Source organism: Mytilus galloprovincialis, chromosome 3 (assembly GCF_965363235.1).
Source record: "Mytilus galloprovincialis chromosome 3, xbMytGall1.hap1.1, whole genome shotgun sequence".
NCBI classification, from domain to species: domain Eukaryota; kingdom Metazoa; phylum Mollusca; class Bivalvia; order Mytilida; family Mytilidae; genus Mytilus; species Mytilus galloprovincialis.
In genome coordinates, this window is record NC_134840.1 from 27,010,227 (window position 1) to 27,028,710 (window position 18,484).

Consider the following 18,484-nt stretch of genomic DNA (forward strand, 5'->3'; position numbering starts at 1 on the left):
GGCCACGTCCACTTGTATTTTTGTCCTTCTGATGAGTTAAGCCTTTTTCAACTGATTTTTATAGTTCGTTCTTATGTTGTACTGTTATACCACTGTCCCAGGTTAGGGGGAGGGTTGGGATCCAGCTAACATGTTTAACCACGCCATATTATTTATGTATGTGCCTGTCCCAAGCCAGGAGCCTGTAATTCCGTGGTTGTCGTTTGTTTATGTGTTACATATTTGTTTTTCGTTCATTGTTTTACATAAATAAGGCCGTTAGTTTTCTCGTTTGAATTGTTTTACATTGTCTTATCGGGGCCTTGTATAGCTGACTAGGCGGTATGGGCTTTGCTCATTGTTGAAGGCCGTACGGTGACCTATAGTTGTTAATGTCTGTGTCATTTGTGGATAGTTGTCTCATTGGCAATCATACCACGTCTTCTTTTTTTATAAATTAAAGAATTTTCCTCAAAAATAAGTATATGTACATAAGTTGTATAATGAAAACTATCCATTTAGTTATAAAAAACATATGCATATTTTTTTTTAATTTGAGGTTTCATATGACTTTAAACAAGGCAATATCGGGTCTCTGGATGTATATTACAAATGATTATACATTAAAAGCAATTTGACTACGCAAATATCACAGCTGTAGTATATAACATAATACATTGTCATGTAATAAGAAACTGATTTTTTTTTTAAACTTTGTTAATTCTAGTGTGCCTATCCAAACCAGGAAGCGATTCAAACGTCGTGATATTTTTGTGAAGTAGGATGTCTATATTATTGATAATCAGTTTGTTAGGATTACTTTTACTTCCAGTATGTTATTTGTCTGTTGATCATATGACAAAAACGTGTGCAAAATGTGACTGCAATCGTATAGTTATAAATTGTGTAAACCATGGATTAAACAGATATCCAAATTTCAGTTTATATAAAACAGTCAGAACAATTAACTTTAGCCACAATAATCTTGAATATATTCCAGACGCTAATTTGTTACCTGACCAATTACTTATTTTGGATCTTTCATTTAATAAAATCAATAGATCTGAAAATTATTCATTATCAGAGTTGAAAACTCTTCAACAACTTAACTTGAGAAATAATGATTTTCACAGAGTATTGGACGGTCGAAAATTACCGGAATCAGTTATTCATTTGGATTTGTCAGTGAATAAGATCAATTCATTCGGACGTTATCCCTTCGTAAATTCTAGAAGGCTTCAGGTTTTAGATCTTCACCATAACCTACTGAGCTACAACAGAACGGTATTCCAACAAAATGTCTTTAATAATCTTCAAAGTTTAACCTATCTAGATATCGGTCAGAACGGATTTGACACAACTGAACCCGTATATCCCGATGAAGTTTTTAAACACTTAAAATCTCTCCGTACCTTAGTTATTGATGGCTTCTTGACCACAACATTCGGACACGTATTTGCAGAAATGAAAAATCTACAAGCGTTATCTATAAATAATCTAATGCTGCCAAATCTCGGAATTGAGACTATCACAGAAAATTATTTTGAAAATTTATCTCAAATAACGTCTTTAGACATTTCATTAAATCGATACATTCAGATAAACACATCAGGAAGCGAAGTACACCTGAAAAGCATTGAGTCAGGAGCATTAGCTAAATTGACAAAGCTAAGGAGTTTAGATATATCATTCAATTCGATGTTAGGATTTTGTGGTTTGCGTAACATCACACAAGATTTACCAAAGACAGATATCAAAGTCTTGAAGGCTAACCAAATCTATTGTCCATACGGATTAAGTACTATTCTTTTTGTTGATGACATAAAACCACTTAAAGACACAAATCTAACGGAATTGTATTTGGATGGGAACAGACTTGAGATGACAGAGGATCTAGCCCCGACTTACTTACCAAAAACATTAAGGGTACTGAGTCTTATGGGCAACCGATTACGGTTAGAAAAATATAAAGTTGACGGAATTTTCACATTAACTGGTATTCATTCCTTATTTCTGAGTTTTCAAGACCAAACCCAGTCACAAAAAGTACACTCTGGATGGTTCGTTTGTAACGATTTCATAGATACACTTCAATGTTTATCAGACCGAAAATCTTGGATGTTACAAAAACAAAATGTGGGCTTATATGCACAACAACGTCAGGAACCTTATAAATCGGACGAATTAGGTTTAATAGCTGAAACATATTCTTCGGATTCTGTAAACTATGAAGATTCTAAGAAATTTTCAAAGATTCGATATATCCAGTCGTATCCACATATAACAGTTGCAAATATCCAACCATACCAAACACTAGCGATTTTAGATATCCAGTCACCTCTACCTGTAACGACTACAGACACCAAACCATATCCACCTCCCGACTGCACATTCGATCCCCTTTTCTCCTTTGTCAACGCAATTCCACCAAATACAAAACATATATTTTATGAAAGTTCTAATCTCGGAGACATTATCATTCCATATTGGATGAGCAATGATACTTTAGAACACATTTCTTTACGTGGAAATAATTTTCAGAATTTCCAGGGACCCGTTTGTAATGTTACAAAAGTTAAGATTTTAGATTTGTCTGAAAATATGTGTTTAAACATCTTCGTACATTTTTTCATTGGATTCATTAATCTAGAAGAGCTATATATACAGGGAAATTTACTTGGAGATGACATGGAAACATTTGAACACGGGGAATTATTTGAAAAGCAGCTGCAGTTAAAAATTCTAAATATATCTTCAAATCGGATAACTACATTACCAAACAATTTTTTCGCTCATGTTTTAAATATTAAAACTCTTGACATCAGTCATAATCTTCTGACTGACTGGAATGTTACCATTTCTCATCTATGGAATCTTAATGTTTTAGATTTGTCATATAACCAGATCACTTTCCTCTCAGATAAGGCTATGCAAAAGCTTGACAAAATTACGTCACGGAGTATAGAAATTAACATGATGCACAACCCGTTTGAATGCTCTTGTGACTCTCTTTCTTTTCTTCTCTGGTATAAAAAAAATCGAAAACGAATGGCATCGTATTCGAATGTCACTTGCAAGAATAGCAAACGAGAACTTATATATGTCAAAGATGTACTGTTAATCTTACAGAAGCAGTGTAATTCTAAGGTGGGATTACTTATAGGAGCTAGTTTATTTTTATTTGTAGCACTTGGAATGATTTTCGGAGCTATTGCCTATAGATATAGAATAAGGTTAAAGTATTCGTTTCATATGTTCAAAAGACAATATTTTGGAGGTTACGAACCACTCCATGTCACCCAAAATTATGCATTTGATGCATTTATTTCATATGCCGACCAAGATCGACATTTTGTAATAAATCGTTTGATAGAACTAGAACAGAAAAAGGGAAAGAGATTATGCATTCATCATCGCGATTTTATACCAGGGAATGAAATTGCCGAAAATATAATAAATGGTATTCACCATAGCAGAAAGACCATTTGTGTAATTACACGTGAATTTCTGAAGTCTACTTGGTGTAATTATGAATTTAACATTGCTCTCACGGAGGGAATTTGCTCACGTGAGAGGGAAAACATTATAATTGTTATATTAATGGAAGATATTCCATTCAAAGAATTACCCATCCGGATAATGGAAGTGATAGGACAAGAAACCTATTTGAGTTTTGCAGAATATCTCAATGATGATGATACATTTTTGGATTTGCTTACGACGGCAATTGAAAACTAAACCTGAAGTAATGCTAAAAGAATCTCGGTTTTAAATAGGATACAAGCATTAAACTGATATAAAAACCATCTTGTAATATTTAAAGAGCTTTTTAGTGTTATGATATGGATAATAATACTAATTTGATATGGACGACATATCTCGATGTAACAAATATCATTATTTTCCCTCTGATTCGTAAGTTAATTATGTAAAATATAGATTGTGTTTGAAGAGTGATGCTAAACGGAACTTTTAATCAATAGTTCGAACTCTGATTAAAAAGAAACTAAACTTATAAGTGTACACGACCGAAAACACATATCATATTCATAATAACTCTTTGTTATTTTCTTGTCTGGCCTCGAACACATGATATTGAGAAATCGAGACAATATCGCCTGCATTTTGTTCTTCGCTTTAGGTGTCATACCACCAATTAAAAGTCCCTATCTGTTCAACCAAATTTTACAATTTTCACAGCTTTCTAAATATTTTACCTTAGGTTTAACTTCATAGAAACCAGGTATATCCTGATCGTACAGATATCACCTTTCTACATGCCAATTTTCAACAGATTTTTAAAATCATATAAAAAAGAAAAGGTCTTCCGAATAGAGGTACCACTAAACATAACCCCTGGTTTTCTGGAAATCTTAAATTAGTATACTATGAAGTGCATTAATCCTCAATTTTGAATGCAAATTCATAAACAAGTAAATTTTAGCTCAAAATGGTCTTAATATATTTCTCTTTCACCAGAAGTTTCATTTCTGTCAATTTGTTGGTTAGTTTAAGTAAACACTGACATCAAATGCACTATTTTTTTCCGAGTAGGCCTACTTTCACATACGTTCTAAATTTGAGGGAGTAATTATTGGTATGACACCATTAGACTACCTGACCAACTAGACTATACATATAAATGCACTTTTTATTAACATAGATTTCAACATATTTTCTTAAGCAACAAGCTACTAACACGACAAATACGCATAATAATGGCCATACATATATGCCATATACATTTCCAAGTAATTTGAAGATACTGCGTATTATATATGAGGGTGAGGAATGTTTATTTTCGTTTCTTTTATTAAGTTACGCTTGGAAATGCAGATGAAAGGAAACAACACCAATCATAAAACTAAACATTAAAAGATCTAATTTCGAAATGTATATATCTCGTTCAACTAACCCAAAACATGCTGTGGTTTCCTATTACGGTAATATATCATTACTATTGTAATCAGTACTTAAAGGTTAAGATTAAAAATACGTATTTATGAAAGTATAAAATATAGTTAACAATGGAAATAAACATCTGATTTACTGTTTGGTTTTTAAAATACGATATTTTACATAACAAATATACCTCATTTTTGTCGAGCTTGATACATTTGTCGCAGAAAGATCGACATAGGGATAGTGATCCTGTGGCGGCGGCGACGCGTTATCTAACTTCTTTAAAACCTTTCGAGAAGGGGTACGTTTCATTCTTTGTATATAGCTGCCTTATGTTACGAAGTTTCCGTCTGACCATTATCCTTGACCTCATTTTTATGGTTCAGTGACTACTTGAAAAAAAATGTTAAGATAATTTTCTTATCATGAGTAATAGAACAACTAAAGGACAAGGTATGATAAGGGCTATTTTTGGCCCCCTCTCCAAATAAGTTTAAATTGATATCAATGATGGTCTTAGTGTAGACACTTGAAAAAATAATGATTTTATTGTGTTCCGGTGAAAGGAAGGTTGCCTAGCAACGGTTTTTATTAAGAATGAAAATTATCACATATTAATTGCTTTATCAGTAAAAATTTAAATATTTGCACATGATATTGTTTGTCCAAGAAGAACTATGATTTTGTTTATTATATGCTTAAAAACAACCTTGGCAACACAAATGTTGCCTAGCAACGGTTAAAAAAATTGGTGCTTGCCCCTCTTAAGTATGAATTAAGCTGTTGTTTGAAGATTTTGCTTTCCATTTGGTGTTTCATTCCAATATTTTTTCATATACATCTTTTTTTTATTCTTTTAAATACAAATTCCGTATTGAGTATAGCAACACAAGTGTTGTTTAGCAACAGCAAAACATGTTTGAATTAAAGCCAACTACAAATCAATAAGTCATTTTATTGAACAAATTAAATTGAATGCAATGCAGATTGTCTGTTTGTGAACATGTTTAGTTAGAAATGAAAACTTAGTTCAATTGTAGGTCACTACACGCTGATCAACAACTAAGTTACATAATAAGTGCATATCAACTATGCAATAATAGGTTCTTATATTTTTATAAGTATGAGCTTAGTTATTTTTTAAGAATATACTTCCTAATACGGTGTTACACTATAATATAAACATCTAGATTATCATTATTTTTTGGACGAATTCTACATCGAGTATAGAATCCCACATCTTGCTAAGCAACATCAAACATTTTTTTAAATTGTAGACCACTACAAAATCTTTGTTTCAATGTGAAAGTCTTTTCATGAAAACAAGAATATATAGGATTTAATAATTTGAGATGAGTTTGAACAGCTTTTAAAGATACTTAACAGTTAATGGAACGAAAGAGACGTGACTTGTACCACTTACAGACATTGTGTGGAATAAAATGTCTAATCCAGGCAATTACGATTTAATATGATGAAGGGGTTGGAATGTGTCCTCTGCATGGGTACAAAACCTATGGTGAATTAGAAATGACTTATCAAGGCAAAAACGGGGGGTGTATAAATCATTTTTGGAGTTATTAACGAGGCATTAATTGACCTAAGAAATTAAGCCTATTGTGCAGTAAAGAAACTGGCATAGCCTGTAAGAACATATATGGTTTAAGGGTTGGACAATCATTTAACCATGAAAGTTAAAGGTCAATTAATTGGACCTTGAGATCAACGGTAAATGTCATAATGATATTAAAATTGAGAATGGAAATGGGGAATGTATCAAAGAGACAACAACCCGACCATAGAAAAAACAACAGCAGAAGGTCACCAACAGGTCTTCAATGTAACGAGAAATTCCCGCACCCGGAGTCGTCCTTCAGCTGGCCCCTAAACAAATATATACTAGTTCAGTGATGATGAACGCCATACCTAATTTCCAAATTGTACACAAGAAACTAAAATTAAAATACTACAAGACTAACAAAGACCAGAGGCTCCTGACTTGGGACAGGCGCGAAAATGCGGCGGGGTTAAACATGTTTATGAGATATCAACCCTCCCCCTATACCTCTAGCCAATGTAGAAAAGTAAATGCATAACAATACGTACATTTAAAATTCAATTCAAGAGAAGTCCGAGTCTGATGTCAGAAGATGTAACCAAAGAAAATAAACAAAATTAGACTTATGATATTTGAGTCATGGCTATACACTGTATGCCAAATATCATGTCAATGTATAAAAACTAAATAAGTGTAGACCGGGACAAGTGTGTATGAGAATAAAATTCCAAAAAAGAAGAAGAATAGTTATGTTTTTGACGTATACTGATATTTCTATATGAAGATAACTTCAAATGCAAAACATTCCTAAGCTTGAAAACATGTTTGTTTGAAAATAATTATCTGTAAAGTTAAATTAAAGGGTGCTTGAAATTTCCTGAAGTTTTGTCAATGGGGGGCACATATTCGCCGTTTTTACACATCTATTTAAAACCAAATAAATGCAGCTTTTTGTAATATTTATCAAATAAATTTCATTATAGATGAACAGCAGACATTTCAAAGGTGTAAAAAACAGAAATTTAGGCCAATCAGTCAAAAAATTACTAAGAAAAAAATCTTTGAAAATCCTGTTTTTCATTCAGGAAATTGACCGAAAATTGTTGTCCGTTTTTCGATCTTTTGCAGTAAGTGCCGTAATTTTGTTAAAGTTTAAAAAATAATCATATTTGTTATAAAATTATAATTTATCGGCATATTTTCTTCCATTTCAGCCATCCTTTGAAGTGTTTATACCTCAAAATCATAAAACGGCGAAATTGTGTCCCCGGCGAATATGGGCCTCCCACTCTATGTTGCAAAAGTTATTTCTTGTGGGTGGATGTGTATGTTTAAGCGCGGATTCATATAAGATGGATTCTTACAGTATGCACCCTTTTATTAATTCATTGTACAATTCAATAAATATAATAAATGAATTAAAACGCCTGATATCGTGGGTTCTGACACCGGCCTGGTCAAACTTAAGACTTAAAAATTGGTATTTGCTGATTTCCGTTAATCAATTTGCATTAAGGGGTAAGAACAAAAACTAGTTGGATCGGAGTGTCAAGTTAGGGTAATATGTCTTTCAACGGACTGTAACCTTTTAAGGTATAGCACAATAAAAAATAATGAAACAAACAACCCATGCAGCAACATGATGTCCAAAAGTTAGCATTTTGTGTAAACATGAATTATTATTGAAATAGTAACTTTTATTAACTGTTAACAAAACTGTATATTGTTTGCAAAAACTACGGATAATATATTCAGGAATAAATAACCTTTATTCACAAAAAAAAAAAAATCGGAATTTTGAGCCAATATGGTCATTTGACATTTTTTATTCGACCATCACTGATGAGTCTTTTGTATGCGAAACACACGTCTTACAAGCAAGATATCTTTAATTATGATGAGTTTTATTCCTTTCATATTCAATACTTATTTTATTTTCTTTGACGTGTAAATATCTGATTAAAAAATAAAAGAAGCTTTTATTCTTTTGAATATGTTTAAATTCATTATACATGTAGTGCTGTTATTTTAGAAGAAATACGAAGTAGCACGCGTTGTCGTCAAGATAGAACAACGGGAAGGCAGGTGACAATTACAAATAATAAGTCCAATAAATTCAACACCATGACCAAAAAAATATTAACTCAAGATACATAATTTAGATCATAAAAGTGTTGGATAGTTTTGTTTAATCTTGATTATTGTTACACTTACACAATTAACTAATTAAAATTGTCACATGGTGTCTACTTATGTGATATGAATAACAATGTATGTTATTATTCACAGTTCTGTAGTTTATTTTCGCCATCTGTATTTTTATTAAATGATTGTCTAAAATGTTAACTTGGCATGCCATACTTGGTAGAAATGCGGACGTGAAAGAAAGCACTTTTCACAAAAAGGTCAACGGAGATAAAACATTCCAGGGCGACGATTTTGTCAATTATGAAACAAAATACGTATATGCACTTTTTGAGTATGAACCAGTTATTATATTCATTCACAATTACGTTCCCAGTATTTTTCTGAAGTTTATCACAGTTCCGTCTAATTTTGGGTCATATTTCGACGGTCTGCTAAAATGTCACTTTAAATTCAAGAATAATGAGTAAAGGAATATCCTGTTTTCCTGTCTCAAATATGTTTATTTTTCTTCCTAAAGAAACTAGCCATTATTATAGCGTAGCAAGAATACATTTCCGTCGTCGGATCTAGTATATACCGGAAATCATCTCCGGTCCGCAGTTCGGTTAAAAATTTCGATGATTCAATGAAAACAACGACGATTTTTTGTCACTTTTTTGAATTTTAACTATGAGCGTACTTACGACCCACTAAAATATTTGAACTGCATCAACATTTATGTTCAAGGAATGCCTGGTATAAATATGATCGTGGGTCGTAGGTACGCTCATAGTTTAAAATGCAGAAAAAGGTTTGGAAACTGCCATTTTTCTGCCCCTTTCCAGAATCTTGAGGTCTTTACAGCAACAGGGCATGAATAATATCAACGGAAGTTGAAAAATCTATTGATGTTTACAAAAATATAGGTTTTAAACTTTAAAAATAATGTATTATATTTAATAGCAAGTCACTTTTAATTTGAACGAAATTAGGGGGCCGTTCTCTGATGCTTATCGTACCTTGTCCTTTGGTATGTGCGTACCTTGCAAGGTCTTCATGGCAGTAAGACAGTTTTCACTTAATCGCGACCTTATTTCATAGATCAGTGAACAAGGTTAAGGTTTGAGTGGTCGAGTACATATTTCAGATACTACAGCAATAGGTGTAGTATATTTGGTAAATTTAAGAAACATTAGGTCTGCCTGGTATGTTTCATATGATCTGGATATAATTTTTCTGGTTCATTGGTCAATGCTTAGTTTTCTTCTTAAAGTCTGTTTTTTAAAAACTTTTTTTAGGTTATTTGATATGCTGATTCTAAATTTGTGTTTACATCACTGGTTCCTGGAAAAACGTTTGAGTTATTTCCTTTTGAACAGAAATTAGTAAATGAATTAGAGTCTATCAATGTCTCTGTTTAATTGATTTTGGTTTTTAGTTGTCCAACATTTCTTTATATAGCTATTCTTAAGTCGTGTGTGTTATGGAGGTTCAAAAAATGTATATGTTATAGTTGTTTTGCGGTATTCTATATTGCTGTGTGTTAATTTGTTGTAACATTATGTTACACTATGTAACGAATTTATCTCACCCACTGTCCTAACGTGTGAAATTAAGACTAGTGACCTATCAAAATGAGCAAGTCTTCAATACTGTTAGCATTCAGAAACTACTTCCATTTTTCTTACAAAAACAGATGCCAACTTGTTAGGTTTAAATGTGTTTTATGAATTTATTTTAATCTAAACCATCAATTTCTTCGTCTGTTGAAACCTTTTAAGATTTTTTTCTCAGGACCGTTTTGTTTTCATAAAGTGACGTAACACCACTACTAACCGTGTATGAAATAAGCCCCGCCTTCTATCTAATTTAATATGGACTTTAAAGGGACGTAACACCACAACGAACCGTGTATGAAATAAGCCCCGCCTCCATAAAAACCTAATATGAAATATACACGGTCTCCGCGCTGACGCTTTTAACCAATCATATTCCTAGAAATGTATATGAGGTAAGATAATATTAGTTACATAGTGTGCTAGTGACCTGATACGGTATATATGGGGTCAGTAAATTCCATATAGGGTGAGAGCAAAGCTCGAATTCCCATATGGAATTGACTGACCCCATATATACCGTAGTACGTCATTAGCAAACTATGTAACGAATTTATCTTACGGACTATCTTAACGTGTGAAATTTAGACTATAATAATAATTGACCTATCAAAATGAGCAAGTCTTCAATACTATTAGCATTATAAGAAACTACTTCCATTGATCTTGATCCTACAAAAACAGAAGCCAACAATAACAACTTGTTAGGTTCAACAGTGTTTTATGAATTTATTTCCATCTTAATCATCAATTTTTTCGTCTGTTGAAACCTTTAAGATTTTTACTTAGTACCGTTTTGTTTTTATAAAGGGACGTAACACCACTAGTAACCGTGTATAAAATAAGCCCCGCCTCCCTTCTTACTTAATATGGACTGGATTGTTTTTAGACATTCACAGAAACGCTAGAATATGTAATATGATAATTTTATAAATATCCTGTTACAAAACTTTGAATTTTTCGAAAAAATTAAGGATTTTCTTATCCCAGGAATAGATTACCTTAGCTGTATAGGGCACAACTTTTTGGAATTTTTGGTCCTCAATGCTCTTCAACTTTGTACTTGTTAGGCTTTACAATTATTTTGATCTGAGCGTCACTGATGATTCTTATGTAGACGAAACACGCGTCTGTCGTATTAAATTATAATCCTGGTACCTTTGATAACTAATACATGGAACTGTAATTCTGTTGAAGATAAATATCATTTTATTTCAGAATGTATTATATTCAAATAAATTCTTATGAAATATAATAAAACCATAGTACTGGAGAAAATCGATAAATATTTAAACTTACACAATTGTTATATGTCGTAACATGATAAAAACTAATAATTTCGGAAAGTATTTTAAAAACATTTCCGAAAGAATATGTAATTTTCAACGTGTATAAATGTGTTACATATCAATATTGTTAATATATATATCAATTAATATATATCATACTCTTATATTTGTTTTTATTGCATTAAATTTATAAATGAATTGTCATATTGTACTTTGTTATGCCTCCTATAATTGTCGTAATATTAATGTTGAATAATAACCATAAGCTGTATTGCTTTAGAAATAAAGTATACATATACCATTCCGAAACTTTATTTATTACCTCAATTAATACAATTAATACAAAAATCCTTATCTTATGTCCATTACTTGTAGAAACGCTTATTTTATTTTCATTAATCAACTTATTAACGCGCAGATGAATTACATACAATATTTACAAAAAACTATATGATAACTTTTACTTTTTAAACGCTTAATAGTTGTTTTGACCCATCCGTGGTTCTACCCACAACTTCCAGCACTCGAGAGGAATTAGCTACAAAAAAGATAACGATGCGGGAGAAGAAATGTAAACCATTTGTAATCGCAATGATTAATAAATATCTTTGAAACACGCTGTGAGATACTACAACTTTTGGAACTGGATTCAAATTTATGAAAACATATAGGCTTATCTTGAGTGTGAATTCGCATTACTATAAGACGTGTTACGGTACTTGTCTATCCCAAATTCATGTATTTAGTTTAAATGTTTAATGTTATATTTGTAATTCTCATCGGATTTTGTCAAATGTGTTGACGTCTTTTCTATTATATTTATGTGTTATGGAAAGAAAAATTAATCACCGCCGTCATTTATTAGATTTAATTTTGGTCAACGTAATCTGTTCGATAATCTACGTTTGAAGTTGGATTCATAACAAACTGGATATATATATATTATAGTTAATTGCTATTAATAAGTATTGCAATATGCATTGTGTTTAAATGCAATATCAGTATTTAGTTCTATTATAATCTTTAATCAATCCTAATTCTATCTTACTTTTGAGATATAGTTTTTCATATATGACGTCATTTTTCTACTGTTTCAGAAATTTCATATATTTAAATGTGACGTAATTTTTAATGCCTTTTCACCATCGTATGTGACGTCATTTTCATAATTTACTGCGTTGAGGCCTGGACTGAGTCAGGTGTGTCTATTCTGTGTTGGTCTTTGCATTATGTATTCGTGTTTGTTTTATGTAATGAGTTAAAACTTCAGTTTCATTATGTATATCTGTAATATTCATTTGATAAAATTTACTGTTTGCAATAGCATTAATTGTTCTAAATAATAAGGATTTTCTTATCCCAAACATAGAAACATAGCCGTATTTGACACAACCTTTTTCAACTTTTGATCTTCAGTGTTGTACAACTTTGTACTTTTATTCGCTTTCGATCTTTTATATCTGGGCGTCACTGGTGATTCTTGTGTGGACGAGGCGCGTTTTTGGCGTATTGAATTTTAAACCTGATGCTTTTTGTTATTCATTAATCATGTGTTTCTTTGTCTAATACAAATTATTAGTTTTTCAATATATAAGTCGTACTATGTATCTGAGCAGAAAACAAAAAACATAGACGTATTCAGACTTTTTATAAATGAATACACCAAGAGAGAAGATACCGATATTATTGGACATAAGACAATAAGTCCAATGTTACTTTCAATTAAAAGAAACATAATCAATGAACATTTTTTTATATTGTTAATATAGAGTTTTGTAAACAAAATGTATGTCAATTAATTTCATCAGCTGATTATTCCCTGGGTAGTCAGTGGATTGTAACGGGGTACTTTAAGAGAAGCTTGGAATCTTGATGATTTATGTAACAAGCAAAATTTGATGAATAAAATTATTATATAGTTAAAAAAACAAGTTATTACAAATCCAGTAAATAATCTTATTCGATAGGTCATATTCGTGTTGAGGGAAGGGGGTTGTAGTTATGACATAAGGAACATATCTTATATCATCTGTGGAACGGTTGTTCCATAACGGTCGACCAACATGTGATGGCGTCCGTAAAATTTACGAAGGGATGATTTTAACTTCATCATTTGGGACGCTTTAATAAAAGGTTGAATTATTAATGACTGTCACTCTGGTATTATTTTGTAGTTGATCAACTATATCATGTACATTGCCTTCACATAATTTGTTGGGTGAGGTCGGACGATATCAATTAATTGAGTAAAAGGGTTAAAAAAATATGAGGTCTTTGTACGTTGAATTCCATTTAAGTAATTCCATTTCGTATTACAATGTGAATATATAGAGATTTAAGGGAGACAGCACGTGTTTTAAATCTTATTGATAATGTGTCGAAACAAATAAAGAATTAAAATTGAAAAGTAATAATAATAAATAATCCAAGGTGTATTTTAATTCGAATTGATCATTGTTTCATAACTGAAGGATGTCGATTATCAGTAAATAAGAAGTGAAATAACAGAAATACCAAACTCTGGAAAACTCAAAACACAAAGTCCACGAATCAACACGTCTTATCCACACATTAAGCGTGCCGTTAATTAGTTTACCAACAAATATTCACACCTGCTCTGATTTGCCACACGTTTAAATAATTCTAGTAGATTAATTACAATATATATATATTTTTTTAAGTATAACTTTACAAATGGAACACTATCATGCTAAAAAAATAATGGGTACGAGTTGGTTAAGTGCGAGTTGTCGAAGGTTCGAGTTTACATGTATCCTTTCAAAACGATCACCATTGTCAACCATTCTATGATGTGAAAATCGATAGATGTCGAAACAATGCAACAAACCATTTTCTAGTAAATCTTATATAAGAAACATATAGTGCTATTGTTCCCGAAATATTGCAAAAAATATCAGTAATACATGGATTGTCATTTTTAATCGATATGATTAAATTCGATTATAATTTGTATCGACATTAATATATCGACATCTACTTCAAGTCAATACTTGTAAGGCATTGTTTTGATATTACACAATATTTCGCAATTTTGTTTTATAATTTATTTCGGTATCGCCACACAAGTCGACATACAATATATTGATAAGTATGATATAAAGCAACAAGTCAATATCATCAACAACAAAACGATACATATACGCTTCCGTACACACGTATCAACCTCCATATATTTCTTTACATCGAGAATTATTTTGTGAAATTGATACGGAATATTTATCAACAAGGATTTGGAACCTTCCAATGAACGTTTTTTTTTTATTAAAAGAACGGGGCATTCTTTGATATACACCTGGTTCATCAATTTTTTGCTCAGACACTGGTAACGTTTTACAAAGTCTGAGTAAGAGCTGCAAGCTCTTGAATACCGAATAAGTTCGGAAATGTATATCCCATATGCAGATGAAGTTGATATAATTCAACACATGCAGATGAGGGAAATTGATAGTTTCAAAATTTAAATGGTCTTATTTGTCATAGATTCTGGTATTTAGATGACTGTGTATGTCAAATTTGGAGGTATAAGTATAAAAAATGAGGCGGATGAAGCCATGCTTGTTGTTTCTCTAATCCAACCAGAATATTTCGGATTGTTAATGGAAAGAACTTCATCAATATATCTGAATGTGAAATTAGATAAAAATTAGAAGAGGTTGACAAGGAGAGGCCCACAATTGGTTCCAATAGGCAAGCCGGCAATTTGTTGAAAAAGTCTACCACCAAATTCAAAAAAATATGTTGTCAATAAGAAATACCAGCATACTGTTAACTTGTTCCACTGTGTAGCATGTCTTACCTTTTGTTCACTATTAACAATATATGCCTTATGGTATCACTAAATTTGCGTAGTAATTGTTAAAAAACGAATGATAAATCGGTCCATTAAAGCTTGATCAAACAACAAAATGAACGGCAGTTGACTATGAACTTGTTCGATCTTACTGCTACTAAATAATTGAAATTTGCCTATAACGTGCCATTTTATTTTCTGCCGCTAATTCTCACGTTTTAAAAATTCTGTGTCCGCACTTTTTATTAAATGACTTTTACAACGACGCGAACAGTTATATGTGATAACCAGTAGTACTTAGATGAACGAACGCATTATATTCTATCTGAAAAATATCAAACTAGAATTTTTTTTAATTCTTTGACAAACGTTTTATCAATGACTATAATCTATTTCAAAGAGGGTTAAAACCTGTTTAATCTTTAAATCTTAATTATGGTTACCAGTGATTGAAATTAACTGGATCTCGGATTCATCGGACTGTGCTAGTATCTAAATTTAAAATTTTGTTAACAATGACATTTCTTCAACACATTGTACAATTGTAGTTTAATTTGTATTTTTTCAGCTTTTAACCATTCGTAAGAGTTTAAAGAAATATAAAGAATGTGTCAATGTTATTTATTATAATGTAATTGAATACTGAGATTGTGTTAATACTAGTGTGCCTTTCTAAACAAGGAAGTGATAAAAGTCTTTATGAATGTATGTATTATTTAATATAAGTATGTTATTTGTCTGGTAATAATATGACAAAAAACGGGTGCAAAATGTGGCTGCAATCAAATAGTAATAAATTGTGCAAATCATGGAATAAACAGATATCCAAATTTAAGTTTGGAGAAAACCGTCAGAACAATCAACTTTAGCCACAATAATCTTGAATATATTCTGTTTAGTTAACGCATCAATGTTAATATAACGGAATTTGATGAGACTGTCATCAAAGTGAGAGGGATAGCGCTATAAAACCAGGTTTAATCCACCATTTTCTACATTTGAAAATGCCTGTACCAAGTCAGGAATATGACAGTTCTTTTCCATTCGTTTTTGATGCGTTTTGTTATATGATTTTGCCATGTGATTATGGACTTTCCGAATTGATTTTCTTCTAAGTTCCGTATTTTTGTGATTGTACTTTTTTCCAGCCGCTTTTTTGTTACCTGACCAATTACTTATTTTTGGATCTTTCATTTAATAAAACCAACAGAACAGAAAATTATTCATTATCAGAGTTCAAAAATCTTCAACAACTTAATTTGGGTAATTATTATTTTCACAAAGTATTGGACGGTAGAAAATTACCTGAATCAGTTATTCATTTAGATTTGTCAGTGAATAAGACCAATTCATTTGGACGTCATCCCTTTGTAAATTCTAATACTTCAGGTTTAAAATTATATATAGTATAAAAAAAAAGATATATATATTGTAATGCTTGAGGAAATACTTAGGGTTATAACACGAATATTAAAATTACTACTTTAATGTGGACGACATATATATGTAAATTATATTATTATGATTCGTATTTATCACCGACAGACTGTCTTATATTTCATCACGATATTGTCTTTTTGTGCTGAGGCAAGGTAAGGCAACCACCAATAAATTGTTCAACTGTCGAAGTCTATGGACAGCATAGTATAGATAAGGCAAGCACTTAACAAACAACTTTTCATTAGTAAATGAATTTATATTGACAGTTCCCGACATCTTTATTCCATTAAAGCGTATCTTTAAAAAAAACCCAACATAATAGGGCACTCGAGAGATATACAAAGAAGCAATATATCCCTGTGAGCCAACGCTTCATTTATTTAGACAACTGTATGATTCATTGTTAAACTGGCGAGACAAGTTTGTCAATGTTTATTTACTGTTTTGATTTGAATTCATCAAAACGATGTGAAAAGTTTCAAATGCATAAGCTATCCACACTACAACTCTAGCAAAAAGTGTAATTAGTTTTAAACCAGTCGACCAAAATGACTGTAAAATATAGATTTTGTTTGTAGAGTGATGCCTTAAAGAGCTTGACATATTTCATCAAGAGTTCAAACTCAAATTAAAAAATCTAAATTTACAAATGTACATAGTGTGCTTGCATTGCTAGTAAATATATATGACATATATGTATGGCAATTATTATAAGAATTAATAACTTGTTGCTTTAGAAAACATATTGTATTTTATGCATATTACTTATATAACTATATTACATTGCGTTTACTGTAAAACAATGGTTGTATTTTTCTGTTTTGTAAATCGACTAATGGAGATTTAAATGACGAGGTTATGAACTATAAAACTACCTTATTTCAGTCACAAATGTTTGTGTTTGCCTCAAGTCAGGTGTCTTAAACAATCATGAAAGTTGTTAAGTAATTTTGATAATTTGTTTTTGATGGCAGCTCTGTAAAAGTTTCTGCACCATATTCATAATTTTTATTATTTCCTCGGAAAAATAAGACATACTATTCAAAGCTAACGCGGAGAAAATATATACATGGAAGTGTATATCACCATGTATCACATTGAACTCGAATGAATTTCTCACGCCCCAACTTCAATTTATTTGCAACTGGTTGTAGTTTAGTATATATACCTAATTTCTTTATGGAAATACAGATCAACGAGTTAACGTGTCGATTTTAATGACTATTTAGTATGCGTATTTTGATTCTTCTATGATTTTACGCTTGAAAATGGAGAACAATTAAAAAAAAACCACCAATTATACTAAACCTTCAAAGATCTGGTTATAAAATGTATATACCTCGGTCTTCTAACTAAATAATGTATAAGATATACAGTTGCAAGTTTAATTTTGTTAACAAAGAAATGCAATTATGAACCTGATTGACTCTTTGGTTTACGAAACAAGATATTTATATACATAGATGCATGAATTTGCCTCATTTTTTAATGTTATATGTAGAAAACTTACATGGATTATTTATGTAAGGGTACTAAATTAGTTTAATAGAGTGATTAATTTATGTTGAAGATACAGTATTTCAAAAAGATAAAATTACAACTTTAAAAAATTAGAGCAAATGGATATACCATTCTGATCCGGAAATAACAGGTTGCTTCCTGGTGTATGTAAAAATGTAAATATCAACAGTTTTGGTTTTGGAAAAGTATAACGAAGTTATTAACGTTTATTCTTTTTTTATAGCCAGCGTAGTTTGGAAAA

General features: G+C 31.2%; 1 protein-coding gene across 1 annotated transcript; it reads left to right on the plus strand.

Annotated features, from left to right (window-relative positions):
- The first annotated feature begins 733 nt into the window (after nt 1-733).
- Nucleotides 734-5,321, plus strand: LOC143067581 (toll-like receptor 4). The gene has a single exon (XM_076240929.1). The coding sequence runs from the start codon at nt 763-765 to the stop codon at nt 3,715-3,717; it is 2,955 nt and encodes a 984-aa protein (XP_076097044.1). The 5' UTR covers nt 734-762; the 3' UTR covers nt 3,718-5,321.
- The last annotated feature ends 13,163 nt before the right edge of the window (nt 5,322-18,484 follow it).